General features: G+C 40.3%; 1 protein-coding gene across 2 annotated transcripts in view; it reads left to right on the forward strand.

The window, feature by feature from the left end:
• Positions 1-17141, forward strand: part of pcdh1a (protocadherin 1a) — a 99783-nt gene that overhangs the window by 58775 nt on the left and 23867 nt on the right. The window contains exon 4 of one of the 2 annotated variants that reach the window (XM_020630253.2): positions 15232-15451. In XM_020630253.2, coding sequence (XP_020485909.1) covers positions 15232-15451 — 220 coding nt within the window. Of the gene's footprint in view, positions 1-12203; positions 12964-15231; positions 15452-17141 lie in introns of those variants that run through there. The other variant, XM_029276685.2, reaches the window with a different exon arrangement.

Below are 17141 nucleotides of genomic sequence, written 5' to 3' on the forward strand. Positions count from 1 at the left end.
CAGGACTTGATACTTATGTGTGTTTGTTTGCAGCGATGATTGAGATGCAGTAGGTGGATTACAGTGCTCTTCTCACAAAAAAACACGCTAACTCCTAAAAGGCCTCGACACACAGAGCGGCTCACTCAAAAACCGAGTAATCTCTTCATCTGATGATTTTTGATATGTTGTTTTTCTGCCTCGTTTCTCTGCGCCGGGGCTTCTCCTCAATCCTTCGGGTCTGCAGAAAGATCAATGTAGAGAACACATTCTGCTTCGGCAGTCACTGGGTGCTTGTAGCCAGAGATGAAAAAGGTCACTGTGAATCTAATTAAGCGTGATTTTTTATTATTTATTTTTTTTTCACTTTCTTGATAAGATGGAGGAGCATAAGGGCTCCTCATCCAGTTGCATCGAAAGGATTACTTTGAGTGCAAGAATTAGATGCAGACACACTACCAAAAAAAAAAAAAATTGTCCAGCTCTCCGAATGTATTGCCAATCGGGACATCTTGGATGCGGGGGTAACAAATCAAGACAAGCGAGACCATGAGAGAGGCTATTAATAGCAATGAATACATGTGCATGCACACATGCACATACACTGAATCTCAGTCTCCCGTGCACATTTTAAAGGATGGCCAGGGAAGAGGGGGGAAAAAAAAGTTTTAAGTCTGGTTGAAGGCTTTTTTATCCCTCTCCTCAATCCAATTATGTTCCAGTTCAAACAAATGGAAGTATATGCATGCTTCTCAGCCAGATGCAGCAGCAATAGAGATATTAACTCAGAAGATGGGAAGTTTGAGAGGCAATAAGGTACCCAGCGGGGAGTGGATATTGGGGATTAATTTCTCTCATGTCTTGAATCTTTGCTTCCTTTACTCATCAGCCCATCTTTGGCTCTTACTATCTTTGCCTTCTGGCGTTATTAACCCCTTTATATATGTTTCAGAGAGACGGTTTAGAAGAGGCTTATTTTTTTTAACATCATTGGGAAAAGAGATGATAGATAAACATGAAAAGGGGCTAATTGACAAACACAATCTGCTATAGGTTTGTACTTCGAGAAGTATCAGAACATTTAAGCGGGTACTTGATGTAAACCTTGTTCAATTGAGCTTACTGTTCCTTGCTGACATGACTATACTCTGACAAAGTGTATACTGGCCCACAGACAGCTATTAAGGTGTGGTAACTGTGCAACTTCTGCTCTGGGCTTAAAAATAGTAAATATTGATCGGGCGCACAAGACTTAAAGCAAGTAGAAAATGCATTATAACCTGCAAATGCAGCCATTTGTCAGACAAGGCCATGAAGTGATACTGAAAGAAATTCCGTCTTTCTGGTTGAAAATAATAAGAATTTTATTTCAGTAGAAGACATACCAACTGTCTGAGTGAGTTCTTCCTTGACCTCTCGCTCCGCAAAGTTTTCACAGTATGGAGTCAATCCATTAAGTTCACTCTTTCGCATGCCTTTCGGTGAAGTATCGCCTTTAAACACTTCCAATTGCCTTTAACTCAGTTTTGTTTAGGAGCTTAGCTGCAGGAGATTGAATTGGAAACTTGCCCTCGGGACATTATGTACATAAAAAACATAGTTGCAATTGACCGTTAGAGGGCTCTGAACCCATTGGCCAAACACACACACAGATACTGCAATTTGCAAATCTGCCAAAAGTCTGTTCAGCAACATTATAGAGCATGACCAGATGTGATCTGACAAACCGTGTTGATGATCCCGCACATTCATTTAAACACTCAATTCACTTGTTTTTGGCATATAAAATGAAAGACTCTACTTCAAGAACTCAAAGCCCAGATGCCAACTTTTTTTTTTCCTTTACAGCAGCACTGTAAAAGAGGTCAGATTAGGATAGATCACATATCATAGTTGTGGTTGGAGCTGGCTTCTATCAGAGCCAATGATATCAGCTCTGTTCCCTCTCCTGTTTAAAGCAGTGAACTCTGCACCAGTGCAGCGCCGACTGTTTCTCAGCAGAGGGGCTGCACAAAGGAGGGAAGTGATGTTCGTGTTTCTAAAGGTGCACAGTCGCACGGTGGAAATACATGCCACCTAAAATATCCTGCTGAGGTCAGAAGATGTCAGGTTTTAAGTGGAAACTAAATTTCTGGAAGTATTAAAATCACTGTCACCATGTTTTCCATGTGGTATGACGTGGATCCATACTGATGTTGGCAGACAATCTTTTGCACGGCTTCATAATACAAAAATAACTCTTCTTTGTAGCATTTTCATTGGGCAGGCTGTTTGCAGATTGTGATATAAAATGCATTTCATTGTATAGGTAAAAACAAGTAAGCATTAAAGCTAGAAGCAGCCATGACCATGCCTTCTTACCTTTGTGTGTTACAAGTTTATTGCAGTCTTGGCATCGTCACTAGTTTTAGAACATCTTACGTGTCACATCATGTGTCCACTATGTGGCGCTAGAAAGTAGTAGACATGTAAACTAAATTTAAACTGAATGATGTTTGTGACAGAAGGCTTACTATTACCACTGGTTGGTCCTGTATGACAATAAATGAATATAAGGTCATTAATATGTTCAGGCTGGGACTCCTATGGAACTTGAACTCTTGGGGCAGATGAGATACCGTGTGAGGTATGAAATGTCCATATGCTGGCAACCCAACATCCCTCGATGGAACTTAAGATTTAAAAAACGTCAAAGTGTCTAGGTCTTCATAGGCTTGACAAATGAGTCCTTTAAATGGCAGAAAATATATCAAAGATCATAAGAAAAATGGCTGACTACCAGTTGTTCTTTGGCTTTGGCCGTTAAAGGCTTTTTGTTGATCAATTTTGTAAAATTTGTACATATAGCAGAAATTTACTTCAAGGGCTATTACTAATTTACTTTCTTACAGTGAAATCTGGTGTATAAGATGCACTTCAATACCTATTTCTCTCATGGAATCAAAGAATGAGATGAGGCAGGATGATTGCTTTTCAATTGTCCTTGATAACATGCATGAAAGAGACTGCTGCCTGTAACCTTCTTTATGGAATAAAACACCAGCTCTCACCCTAACACAAAGATAAGTGTGTCTACGGTAAATACAGAATTCCAATAAGATGTCCACCTCCTCTCTTGCTTCTCACTTACCCTGCAACCGACTGGCCTGACTCCAAAAGCACAATGTAGTCACTCTAATTCTCGGCATCTCTCTTCTAAATGTTGTTGTTGTGCTTGCTTGGAGATTATTTAGGCCGCAAGTATACTCTGGCCTCCGAGGGAGCATTAATGTTGCTGTAAGGAGCGACTAAAAGGAACAAAACGACTTTTATAGAACCAAATCAGTCATAGAAAAAAACAGATGAAATCTGAATGAGTCAACTTGAACTTGAACCCTTTACATTTGGGAAATAAACTACATGCTTTACTAATAGGGTTCAATATACAGTGTATAAAATAATAGAAATGCAGGCAGTGAAGGACTAATGTGAAAATGTAAATTTGAGGTCGCAATCCTATGACTCATCAATCAAACAAATGTGAAAAGATTACTTAATAATTCAACACTAAAGCCTTATTGAGGATGGATGCACATTACTAAATTTAACAGCCATTAAAAGTGGATGTAGTGAATATGGTAAAATTTGTGTAGTGCATTATTAAAGCTCTGTTACATGCAAGGGTCAAAAGGTCTTACTTTTCAGCTTTAGCAGACTTGCCTTAAGAGTTAGTATTAATACAGCTCCCCCTCTGTCCTATAATCTGATTTTTTTTTTTGTGGATTTTCACTCTCCAGCTGTTTCCAGTTTTTTTCTGTCAGAGCATCTCCAAAACATTGTCTTTGGTCAAACCGCCTCAAAAACGTCCGATCAACAGATTTTCTACCAAGCAGCTGTTCCAGCCTTCCATGTTCCATTTCTTTTCATTAAAACAGAAAATAACTTCTGTGTTTCCTTTTTCATCTAAACTGAAAGTTCTGATGACTCTCTGTTCTATACCTTTTTTCCCCATGCAGAGCCTTGATTCCTTTCCAGAGTATCGAGGTGCATCCCCTCCCCCCCCTCCTGTTCACTCACTACTTTTTCTTTTGGCCACTATGAGCTCATATTAGCATATTTAGTCCCCACAGTTTAAGACAATGAGAGTGTTGGAAGAAAGAATCACCATCTAAACCCTAAACCAATCACGTTTTTAATCCTGCGCCCTTCCCAATTAAGTTTCACCGCTGATCCCTTCCCTGGCTTATCCTCTCCCCTCAAAATCCATCTTGACACCAAAGACAATTACATTTGTTTCCCAATTTCATCGTCTTATTTAATTAAGTCAGAAAAGATACCAATTAAACTAAATATAATATGTATTATTAATCAGCTCTGACTCACTGTGTGTATTGACTTTTACATTACACCCACATAAGCTTAGAGAAAGGCTTGTTACCAGTGAATCAATATTAATTTGACTAAAGCAAAACAAAAGCATTTTTAAATGAAGAGGAGCGACTGTATTGAAATAACAGTATGCAGTACAGTCACATAACTGAAGGTGGCAGGTATTTTGTTTGCAACTTAAGCTGTCAGGGCTGTCAACGTTTTCAGGAGACTTTGCTGCATAGACACAACTCAGACGTTTGTATGACAGAATCAAAATTATACTGAAAGAGCTCTGAGATTAAAACATTTCATTGAGATTCACTGTAATGTAAACGTCCATAAGGATGATTCAGGTTGTACATTTTAACTTGATATGGATAGATGAGTTGGCCTGTCAATCTGTAAATATTGAAACAACACTAACATTTATTGTTTTCAAGTGCAAGCCGACTTCCTACTCCAAAGAATTGTTGGAACTTCTTATTAGGAAACTCACTGGTGGGGCCATCTGCCAAGTATGGAGGGCTGAGAAAGTGGGATAGAAAGAAAGGATGGATAGAGAAAAGCAAATCGATACAGACAGACAGACAAGGATACATACACAGCAACAAAAACAAAGATCTAATGGCAAGTTAGTGTTTTTTACTGTTTAATTGTTTGAGGGCCTCTGCAGATAACTCAGCTCCTGTAAGAAACTTGTGACGATGAACAAGGGATCAAAACCCCAACCCCCAACCCAAACCCCTTAGACATGCTGTTTTCACTGAGTATTTAAAAGAAACACCGGTATTAAACCTCAAACTGCTTTTTTCAATGTGTCTACTAGTGTTAATCATCTGGACTGGAAAAGATAATGAATACAGCTTGGAGATTTAGTTTAACATATAGGTTTCCCTTGGCTTCCTTTATAATCAGGGTACTCTTCAAATTTTCCATTAGAAGAGCACCTCTCACTACAGAACACATAAAAAAAAAAAACTATGACTGAAACTTTTGTATGATACATGTTTTTATTTTTGAATTTCGAAAAAAATCATGATCATATTTTCTGCCATATCACTCAGCCCATTGTCATAGCATTCGCCAACAATTACCAAACGGGGTGCATGCAGTGGGAACACTTTAGCACTAACAAGAACCAAAGATTTTGTAGAAGAGCCACGCAGAGAGCAGAAGATTGCTTTTTGGACTTTGATCTGTTTTTGACATTGTCTGTTCGGAGCATTTTACGCTCTCATCGCGCACCAAATGAGTCTAATTTAGTTCAAACCGGGTCAGTGGAAGTGGGAGTTTTATGAGCAGGAGCTGTGGCAATGGGACAGGATCAGTGCTGGATGATGCCCTGCAGCTGACAGCAGCTGAAGCGACCAGAATCAGTTTCATACACTGACTTGAAATGTGTTCTATAGTGAGAGGTGTTCTTGTAATGGAAAAAAAAAGAGACATCCATAGCTCATTGTAGGACAGAGGGGCTGACTGAGAGCTTTTTGTCGATGGGTGATGCATTCACACCAGCACTCCCACATCCTGTCATATGGATGGCGTGAACAGTCAGATTTGTCATTAGATGTGGCAGCTATATTCACACATGGTGGGTCCTGCTGCAGTAATACTTGGTTTTACTGTGACAACATTATGGTATTTCAAGGCCACTGCTCCTATTGAAATGAAATTTTCTGTGTAGGAAGGAGAAGAAAAAAAGACTTGAGAATAGTCTGCGGCACAGACAGTGAAGAATGTGAATTCAGTCTTGCCTATCAAGACCATTAAGGTCTATGTGATTGTTTTTTAATGCATTCACTCCAGCCTTTTTTTTCCCTCTCCATTTACAGTACTCGAACAAAGGGACTTCTGCTCTTTATCCACTCCTAGCCCCCACCCCTCCCCCTGTCTGATCACTTCATCCTCCACCCAAACCCATGCTGACTCCTCTGCACTCCTCCCCCCCCCTCCCCGCCTCCCGCTTATGTTCCTCCATCCTCCCCCCTCTCTCCAGCGTGTCCCCTAGTTTTCTGGTAGCTGTGTCTCTTTGATAATCCAAGACTCTTTGAAGACTCCAATTCCACGCTGCTTGCCTTGGAGCTATTGCACCTACAAAAACAACTGTGTGTGTGGGTGTGTGTGTGTTTGTGTGTGTGTGTGTGTGTGTGTGTGTGTGTGTATGTGTGTGCACGCGCACTCGTGGAGACACAGAGAGCAGAAGAGAGAGCAGTAAGATGGGATGAGAATGGAGGACATAATGGTGGAGTGGAAAATAAAAACAGTTCCATATGCATTTCCCTTTTGGAACTGCTTCAGTCTTTATGGTTTTTATGCTTGCTGCATGCACTGAGAGGTGCACTTCTTCATTGTCATATTTGTCGGTGCAGCTCATTTTTTCTGCGCCTTCAGAGGCAGCAGCTCATTGATTCCTGCATAGACGCCCAAAATGCCAGAGCCAGGATGTACTCACAAACGATGTAACTGAATGGAAACTGTGAGTGCAACACTCAGGTAACTCTTACAGGCAACCAAAGAGTTTATGTGCACATTTTATAACTGCACAAACAATTCACTTTGTCCTGTAAGATCCCAACGAAATTGTTTTTTTGCCTCTTCTTCTTAGATGCTGCAAAAGGGGTAATTAGAGGAAATTACTTGGCTTTACTTAAAATGCCAGAATTAATTATTACTAAAACATTTTTTCTTCCATCCACTTTTGTACTGCTGTCTCCTCCTCTTACCTTCCAGTAAGTCTGGCCACTTCTCCGTGACTCCGTCTCCATTCCTCCATTGTTTCAGTCTCAATCTTTAGTCCCTCTTCTTCCATCTTAGTCCCTCGCCCTCCCCTTTTTGTCTCTGTCACTCTGCCTCCTCTCTGGCAGAGGAGCTTGCCATTGGGATTTAGAAGAAATTGAATTGAATTATGAAGGAATTTCTCTGCAGCACGATTGGCATCATTTCCTCCACACAACAGAACATCATTCTCATATCTCTCAGTGTGGGGAAATGAAAATAGGCCGTGCACCATTCTTTCTCTCATCCTTTTAAATTGAATTTTTCATATCACAGGGGCACTGAGACATCAGCCGTTTCCTTTAACATGGGCAGAAAACCCATTTCATAATATCTGAGAGACACATAACTGTGATTCAATAGGAAAAGCCTGGCTCCCGGCTCCGGAACACATACGACATGCCCGAGCTCGGGCTTGATAAACAGTGCCACATAGGTGTCTTGCAGTTTGAAACCGGGGAGTATTCCAGTGGAGCTGTTTGACTTCACAACCTGTAAAGACACTCTATTGTGAGCTAAATGAAATGCAGCATGTGCCCTCTTTCCTATAGGTTCCTCTCCCTCCACCTGTCAGTCTGAAGCATAAACACTGCGTGTCCTTTAGCTCCTGAAACCTCCCATTTTACCAGTTTACTTTTATTAGCAGAAAAGATACTGCCTCCGAACTGTCTTTGCAGAAGCCATATTTCCTAAAAGCAAATTGCACCCAAGTTGCTGCACAACACAGCAATGATTATGTTCAGTTGGTTTTTCTTTCCGTTTCATTTGTCTTCTTAAAAGTTATGAAACTCAGCCGTTCTCCGGGCTTCGCTCCTCCAACTGACATTGTGAATATTCAACTTGTTTCACTGGCCACAGTCACTCAGCTTTACAATGCCTCTGTGTAATACACATTTGAATAAAAACCATTTGGCAACAAACTAACTGTGACAAATATATTGTTACCCATTGGGCATGGAATGTAACACGATATTCTCTTTAAATGCGATGTTGGGGAACTCGCTCTGATGTTATTTCAGCTTTTGGAAAAACAATATTTTGTCTTCATAGAAATGAAATATAGAGGAACAAATTCACATTAGTTATACTGCAAATAGTGCATCATCTGTTTTTTTCTTTTTTTTTTTTCCTAATCTATGTAGATCTAGACGATGCTGCTATTTCTCTCTGGTGGAAAACAAATAACTGGTTTGATTAAAAAGGATTATTTTGATGATTAATTCATAGAAAATGATGCGATTTTTCACTTTGATCTAGATTTGTTTTAGCAAGCAGTCAGAGTATGATAAATGGAGATGATATCAAATTGGTATAAATGGGGTTTCAAACACTTTGGCTTAGAAATTCGGAGGTTAGTGCCTCAGATTGTCTGCTAGGTCATGCTTGAAATCTCTGGTTAGATATTAAATGATTCACTTTTATTAAAATCGGCAAGACATGGGAGTACCAGGCATAAATTATTAAACTTGCAATAACTTTATTGTTATTTTGATGTTCACTACACTTCATATTCTGTCAAGACCCAGCATGTGTTACATCTAATAGCAACTATTTGCTGCGTGAACAGCACATCAGGGATTGTTCCCTACAAGGTAGTTAAGTACAGACCACGCAGTCGCCAGCTTGTTAGCGTACACATCCTTCACAACACAAAAGGCAAACTTGGAAGAGATTCCAAACACTGAATCTAACTCACCTGCTACTCTGTTGGACCTCTGCTCAGAAAGTAGATGGAGATGGAGAAGATGGAAAACCTTTTCCCATCTACATAAGTAGCAGCGGCCCTGTGCCCTGGCAGCCACTGAGGCTTGGCTGGATGACAGGGCACCTGACGGCAGAGTGGTGTCGGGTAGCTCCAGGGCATTCAAAAATGGACCGGGAGAACTCACAGTAGTGAGGTCGGCTGTCCCATCAGGGATCACTGGTGCAAATCAGCAATGGCAATTGAGATGCTCCACAGCCTCCAAAATGCTGTCCCTGTTGCTTCTTTGCCCCTGGAATCCCTTTGTGTTCTGTCATCGAAGCTGCAGGCAAATACATAATTTGTTTTATTTCAAATCCAGACTGTCCAGAGTGTTATTTGCGGGTGATTAGATATAACCATTAACAATAACCCATCTGCGTCCGTTGCCGTGGAAACGACATAGGTCTCTGTGCAACTGCCGTTGTTTTTTTTTTCTCCTCCCAATACAGACACTCTAAACAGCAAGGCTGGGTGAATAATGGAGATGTATCCTCTCACTCTTTACACCATAGCAATATCTGGTCTGGGTGCAGAAGTCCTCCATCACCGCAGACAACGTTAGTGACAGAGGGGGTTGATGTATGTTATTTTTTTTTGCAGCAGTCGCAGCTAGATCACAGGTCTAACAGCTCCCAGGACGTGACGTCACCATGATGTGTCAAATTAAAGGTGACACAAAGGGCAGTTTGAAAAGGCAATTTGTTTTCATTTCATACCAATCCACACAGGAATGTGATTTAAATCTAATTTCAGAAAGGAGATGTATATATTTTGATGTCTGTGCCCTACCTTCCAGTCTCTGCAAGCCTCAAAATGCACTCTGAAGTTCAGACCAGCCTCCAGCTCATAACTTGACTCACATAGATCAGAACAACCTTTTTCTTTGAGTTCCTTTGAAAGCTACATCTTTTTGACTAAAGTATAACAATAACTCCTGCAGGGTTGTCATAAAGTCATTTTTTTTATTGACTTTAACTACTTCCATACAGGTATTATACAGTTTGTAATGATCACCTCTCTGTGTGCTGCTTCTTTTAAAACGATTTGTTGTAATTGGAATATGATCATGGTCAGTCAAGAGTTAGATTCCAAGTTTGGACTATATGACTTTATATTTCTTTACGACCTGTGACGAATGTTCAGGCTTCCCTGCATACCGTAAACGTGCAGTGTGAGGGTAACAAACTATTTCAAGTCTTGTCTGTAACTCTACTGACCAGTAAAGACACCCTGGTCTCTACAAGTTGTTATATTCCTGTGTAAAAAGAAAGGAACAAAAAAAACACAGGATAACCACATGTGAATATTCCATGCTTTATTCCCTAAGGACTTTGAAAGATGATGACTTCACAAAAAAAAAAAAAAAAAAACTACCTCCAGGAGGAAATTTCAAGTGCTGCAAAATTTGCTCCTGTTGCCAAACAACCAAAGAAATTGGTCTTGACACAAGACACAACTGATCAAGGAGATTGCTTATAACAGCTTATTTGGAGGCAACTGAGCCCGGCCAATCAGTTTCCAGGGGTCCCACTCCACCACAGGCCATTGCTTTGAAAGTGCCCCTGACCAAGTTTGATATATTGCGTTGTAATATCCTTTAAAAAAAAAAAAAAATGCTATTACTGGCGGAGTAACTTAGTCAACAGTAATTGTTGTTTCCCAATTTTTTTTAATACATTTTTCTACTAGATATAAGGTAGATACAGCATGTGTGTCTGTTTTCTGTGTTAGCTTGTACAAATCCATCAGAGGATAGATGTCAGCTGTCTTTCTCGTGGAGCTTTTTATTTTACATCAAGTGTTCTATTAATTAACAATGAGTACCTTTAACTAACATAACCCCCAAATGCAAGCACATCAAAAGGCTTTTAAAGGGTAAATGGACTTGATCTTGTCGAGCTTTTTCTGTCTTCTGACTACTCAACGTGCTTTTACACCACAGGTCACCTTTACCCATTCACAACACATTTCACACACTGATAGCTGCTATCTAAAGTGACCATCAGTATTAACTAGTAATCATTCATACACATTCACACGCAGCTGATGAAGCAGCAGAAGTAACTTGGGGTTAAGTGTCTTGTCCATGGACACTTTGACTTGTGGCTGCAGGAGATGGGGATTAAACCTCTGACCTTCTAAGAGACGACCGGCTCTCCCACTGAGCCACAGCCCCTTATAGCATAGAGTGCTTAAAGACATTTTATTTTCTGTGTCAAGTCTTTTTTCCCAAGGGGACATTTGGTCATCCAAAGCTCCAGAAAAGGCTCTCATACTAATTGAACAGTAATATTAGGCCATTTAGATGTTTCTCTGTCCACATAAATAGGGAAACATCTATCCCCATCCCTACATCGTATGCCTCCGTCGAGCAAACATTCCGTAAGTTTCCCAAAAATATTTTTTTTGGTAGAGGTGAAATATTTATGAAAACATTTCATGGTCGTGAGATTCAGACATTGTGTCTTCATCTGTGAAGAATTGAAACTTTTGTCAATCATCCTTGGACTGGAGTTCTCAGAAGAGGGTGAACTTTTATCAAGGTGATGGTGTGCAAACAGCTCGTATAAAAGTGATTCATAAGAGGCGTCTGGTTAGCTCATTCAGAGTTGAATAGCATGGATACTTGTTTTTGATATATCTCTACTGTATAATGTGCCTGTGAGGTTATAGAGGGGATCTAAGGGTGCAAGCTGTCATCTGTGGAGGTGTGCAGTGTGCTGCTTTTTTTTTTTAAATGCATTATGTACAAGGCAGTAAAGGCACACAATCTCTGCTGGTTTGAACCTATGGCAAATGAATAGCTTGAGTCAAATAGATTGACAAAAAAGGACATTTTTTCTAGACTGATGCAGCGGAGAACAGCTGATTTCCTCTTTTATATAAGGTGAAAATTGTGGATTAATTTAAAACATGTCCATCTTGCAGTATTTTTTCTGGCTTTGTGAACTTGAAAATATTCAGCTTCAACCATATGTGGTTTGAAGTTATTCCCAGGAAGTACATTCTATGTAATATTTCCAGCAGTCGTAAAAAAAAAAACAAGGTTCTCCAGGAGTCCAGGCAGTACATGATTACTGTGTATTACTACTTTAAAATGTGTCTTGGTCCTCTTGTAAAAGGCAGAAATTTTTGCTGCATCATTTCCATCTCCGGATTGTAATATTATGCGTGTAAATGAGGCCATTTTAGCCCCGCGTTAATGGGGGATATGAATTCTGATGTCATCATAAATGTCCCCTCTCTTCATTCTCAGCCCCATAGCTTCTTATACTCTTACCACAATGCCCAAACAATCCCCGCTCTCCCCGCCTCCAGTCTCCTAGAATCTAATCCTTCTGCTTGTCCCCTCCAGCCAAAGCGCCGGCCGTGTCTGCCTGACCAGCTCCCCACTCCTGCTCAGCCTCCTCCTTCCCTTCCATCCTTCCGTCTTGCTGCATCCCCTGCAGCCCCCCAAGGCCTGGCAAAAGGATTTTCGCTCTGACTAAAAAGGAGAATCTATTTCCCATCTTTGCAGCCTTAGCTAGTTATCATACTCAGGAAACATGCTGGCTCTCTAAAGTGATGCCTTTAGGAGGAGTTTTTGCAATAACCCATATTTAAACAACTAAATGCCCCCCCTCACATTTGAATAGACCTGAACCTTGTTGGCCGCCAATCATGTTGTTAGAATTTAGCATTTAAAATATACAGTTTTTCACAAAAACAATCACGGAATAACTCAATTTTCTCTGGTGGAAGGTGGAGTACTTCCTATTTAGTGCGTCTCTATCTCCACTCTCTGCATTGTATTATTTTCATAATCCCATTTAGAACAATTGGTGTAATTTACAAGCTTTGTGGGTAATGACAAACAGAGGGCTCTTACTTTGTATTTTCAGCTCAACATGCGGCTCATGAGCATCTTTTGTATACTGTTAGAGATGTGACTCTGTATAGATGCTCCAATCAAAGGGCATGTGTAATAAAAGGGAAACAAATGCTGTTATTTTTTGCCCCAAAACCTCTCACTGCACTCTCATTATCACAAATAACAAGCCATCGTTTGTTATGTTTCCACAATCTCTCAGTTCTGTTTGAAAGTTCAGTTTTAAGTCTTATTAAATGTTACAGATTACCAAAACAGCAATGTTTATGTATGCCACATCATTATTTATTTGTGTTTTGATGTTATAGCATCAGCTAGGAGGAGTGAAGAACATGATGCACCCCAGGAACTCAAAGAATCATTATTTAGATGAAAGACGGAGAGATGTCTCTGTGCTGCTGTGAAGGGAGAGTAGGGGTGAAAGGATGGGGGAGATAAACAGGTTTCTGGAAACATTTTGAAGCCCACTGACGCCATTGAGAACACAGTGTTGATAGCACTTACCTGAGCTCTAAAAGCATGTCTCCGTATCTGGTGTGTGCGTACTAAAAGGCGGATGGTTGGAATGATTTCTAGCATAGATTTGTTTGCCAGAAAAGTGGTTGAATGGTGGAAAGCACAGGACCGTGGTATTGATCTGGGCTGACTCGTGCAGCAGAGGCAGCCCCATTCTGCTGTATCAGTGCTTTCCTGACTTTTACGAGAGGCGCTCATGTGTGTGTGTGGGGGGAGGGGATGGGCTGGGGCTGGGGGAAGAGGAGGGGCTATGAGTGCGATGCATGTGCACTGTAAGGAGTCATCTTTCTGTTGTGGATTGGTGGTAAGTAGCCATTAGTAAACTGATCTTTGGAAGAGGATATTTAATGGTCTTCTAACTGTATTTACAAGCCATTCAATTTGATAAGGGGTGTGATCTTGAATGATTTATTACATGCAGCTCGACTGCACTTCAAGCTATCAAATTCAGGATTTCTTCAGTATTTTCACTCATTCATTAACTCTTTTTAACAGCAAAAGCAGATCTAATTCTGGTGAAGCAGTGACTGTCACAAACTATATTTCCAAAACCTCTGCCTATTAGATCTTCTTGGGATTCCTCTTTAGTTAAACTGAACAAATTTTTGTCAAACTTTCCGTTAAGTTAATCATCAAAAGCATTTGAAAATGGAAGATGGAGATTGGAAGTAGCTCACTGGGGCTACTCATTCGTGTGCTCATCATTGTCATCACAGTTTATCTGGCAACGGCAGATTTAGAAAATGAAACTTTAGCTAATAAAAACATACTTTTCACTTTCTCTGTCTCTATGAGGCCTCATATATTTAGAACAGAGGTTCTCACCTGTTCTAGCCTCAGGACCCACCACCATCTACCTACACAATAACTCGGACCTAAATGTCTGATATTTTTCAACCAATCAAATTTATTTAATGAAATATTGTGCCGCATCGACCTCAAAGTACAAAACATGTGACACAATAAAGAAACAGAACAAAACAAACATGTTTAAAAGGTGTACATTGTCTGTTTGACTTTTTTTTTTTTTTTATCCCAGGCTCACTGAAAAGGGTTCTGCGACCCCCCCAGTTGAGAACCACTGATTTAGAATTATTGCTTCCACGTCTGTACAAATATATGAACATTGTGTCTATACTTAAGAATGTCTTTATATACTGTGTCTCTACACTGAGTCTGACCCCCTCTTATTGAAGGTATGAATTAATTGAAAAAATAATTGAACAGTAATATTAGGCAGAATTCAGACGAGTCAAAGAACGGAAAGTTAAGAGAACTGCTCCACTCATATATTTTTTTTAACTCCACACGTGTGTTACATTGTTATTCTTTCTTTACATACTGTACACCACCTTCGTCTGAAACTCCTGATAAGACATCCATTAACAGAGGGGCACAGAGTTTAACATCCCATTTTATATATATATCTTAGAATTCCAGGATTTTTGATGTAAAACAACAGCATGTTACAGTGTACAAACATCTCAACACACGCCCTTTAACATGGAAAACATTGTTTTATTTATTATCCACTGCAAACATGTGAGTCTTTCATTACATATACAATACAGTATCAAACAGCATATGTAAACACATGTCCTGTATTTAGTATTATAATAATGTATGTTTTTTTTTTTTTTGCTTCAATTTATCACATTTCTTCTGCTTCTGTTAATTTGCACACTCTCATTATTGAGGCCCATAACCTCACTCTGCTGTCCGTTTATTCCTACCTTATATAATGCTCAGAATAATAATAGTGCTAAAGCCTATTTAATATTGAAGAGAGTTTAATATTTAATACTATTTTCTGACTTTTGAAGAGTGAACTTTTATGGGGTCGGAGGGGAATTCAGATAGTGCTATGAGTCTGCCCGGCAACAGTTGCCCTATGAATTGCTGTTTGTCTCCCTGGAAGCATCAAACAAACGGGGGGAAAAAAAAGAAGGTTCAAGTATTCTTTCCGCTTTGTTTAAGATATATCTCTCTGTTTTTTCAGCACACCCATCGACGAGTGACCTTTTCCACCGCCAACCCGGTGCAGGACCTGCAGGATGCCTCTCAGCACAGCTACTATGACAGCGGCTTGGAGGAATCGGAGACTCCCAGCAGTAAGTCATCATCTGGCCCTCGCATCGGACCCCTGACCCTGCCTGAGGACCACTATGAGAGGACCACTCCAGATGGCAGCATTGGAGAGACTGAGCACCCTGAAAATGGTACGATGACAATCCCTTTTTTCTCTTGTGTTTTCTATGAATATGTATTAGATTGTAAATTTCTCTAATAGGCCCTGTGTGTGTGTGTGTGTGTGTCTGCGTGTCTCTATGTGTGTGTGTGTAATGTGGGAGACTTGTTTGTGCTCTGTGGTCATCTTCCAGTGAGGTTGTTGTGGCCCCTGTTACATTGACTTGCTGCGTTTGTTGATGACCATGTGAGTTGTTATTGGTTTTTAAGCAGATCTGCGTGTGTGTGTGTGTGTGTGTGTGTGTGTTTGTGTGTTTATTTTTGTGTGTGTGTGGTATCCAGGGCTGGAGTTAGCAGCGTCTCCATCCTCCTCATCAGCAGGTCCTCTGTCAGACATCCTTAATGACCCTCTCTCACAAGTGTGCTAATTAAAAAGCCCCACTAATGGGGTATTTGCCCTCTAAATAAATCTGAACCATGACATGTGTGCAGAAAACAGTTAACTCCGAGCGTTTCCTCACCGCTATAGCCGGAGCGTAGCTTACACATTGCAGCTTAGGTTTGCAGGAGCTGTAATACCCAGGCCCCGGCAATCAATCCGCAGACTGAACACTGATGGTCTCAGCGTAGGTCCTTATTAAAAAAAAAAAAAAAAAAAAAAAAAACCTGTAGCTGAAGCTGTTGCTGCTTGCTGTATCATAATAACAATTTTGCTGCCTTAAGCTTGCAAACATAATCCATTACCTGTCTTGTGAGAGACTATGATAAGTGATTCTCATGGTGCATTCCCAGTCATTATACTATTCTGCATTGCAGCGCTCTCTGGATTAGACACTTCTTCATAGTGATGGTATGCTGCTCACCTACAACACCTCACCCTCCTTGTATTTGTACAGCATTAGTTTGGCGCATTAACGCGTGGATCTATTTGATACTGTGCATTTTATGGATTATAGGGCTAAGTCATAACGCTTTTTTTTTTTTTTTGTATTGCCCCCCGTGCAGAACTCGGTGTGCATCAGCAAGAACTTGATAAAATTGTCGACCAGCATTGACAGTCACTTGTCAACAGTGTCAGTGAAAATGACATTGCTGTAACTTTTTGTCAATAAACCTTCATTCCAGAGTGAAGATTTAAAGCTATTTTATGGAGGAAAAATACTTTCCCAGCGCAACACTGCAGGATCAAGGGCTATAATGTGTCACTGAAACACAAAAACGACACATGACAAACTTCTATACTTGGAGGAGTATCTCACATCATGGTGCATTCTTTTTTCATGAGAGAACTTTCTCATCCCTGTTGAAAATAATAATTTTTTTATTTCCTTATGACACATCATGATTTAGAGGTTTTTCCGAGCAAGAGAGGATAATTCCTGTCAATATTGCAGCTCCCTGCTGTCCTGTAGAGGTCAGAGATTGCCACGCAACCTGTTTAATAGAGCAATTCAGTCACCTCATATGCGGGCAAACTGTTTATAGGACAGGAGCAAAGACTCAGCTATTTCCATTTGCTCTTCGCACTTAGCATGTGTTACATACGCATTTTCCCTTTTTTTTTTTTTTTTCTATTCTTGGTGGTTCTTGATTGTGTTTTTCCCATCTGCAGCAAACAGGTTTTGTCAGGCAGGGCGCTCTTTGTTGTCAGCAGCAGGAGAGCAAGATTGTGAGCGGAGATGGAGCGGTTAAAGAATGAAAAGATGGCACAAGATGGGGGGA

Source organism: Labrus bergylta, chromosome 14 (assembly GCF_963930695.1).
Source record: "Labrus bergylta chromosome 14, fLabBer1.1, whole genome shotgun sequence".
Lineage (NCBI taxonomy): Eukaryota > Metazoa > Chordata > Actinopteri > Labriformes > Labridae > Labrus > Labrus bergylta.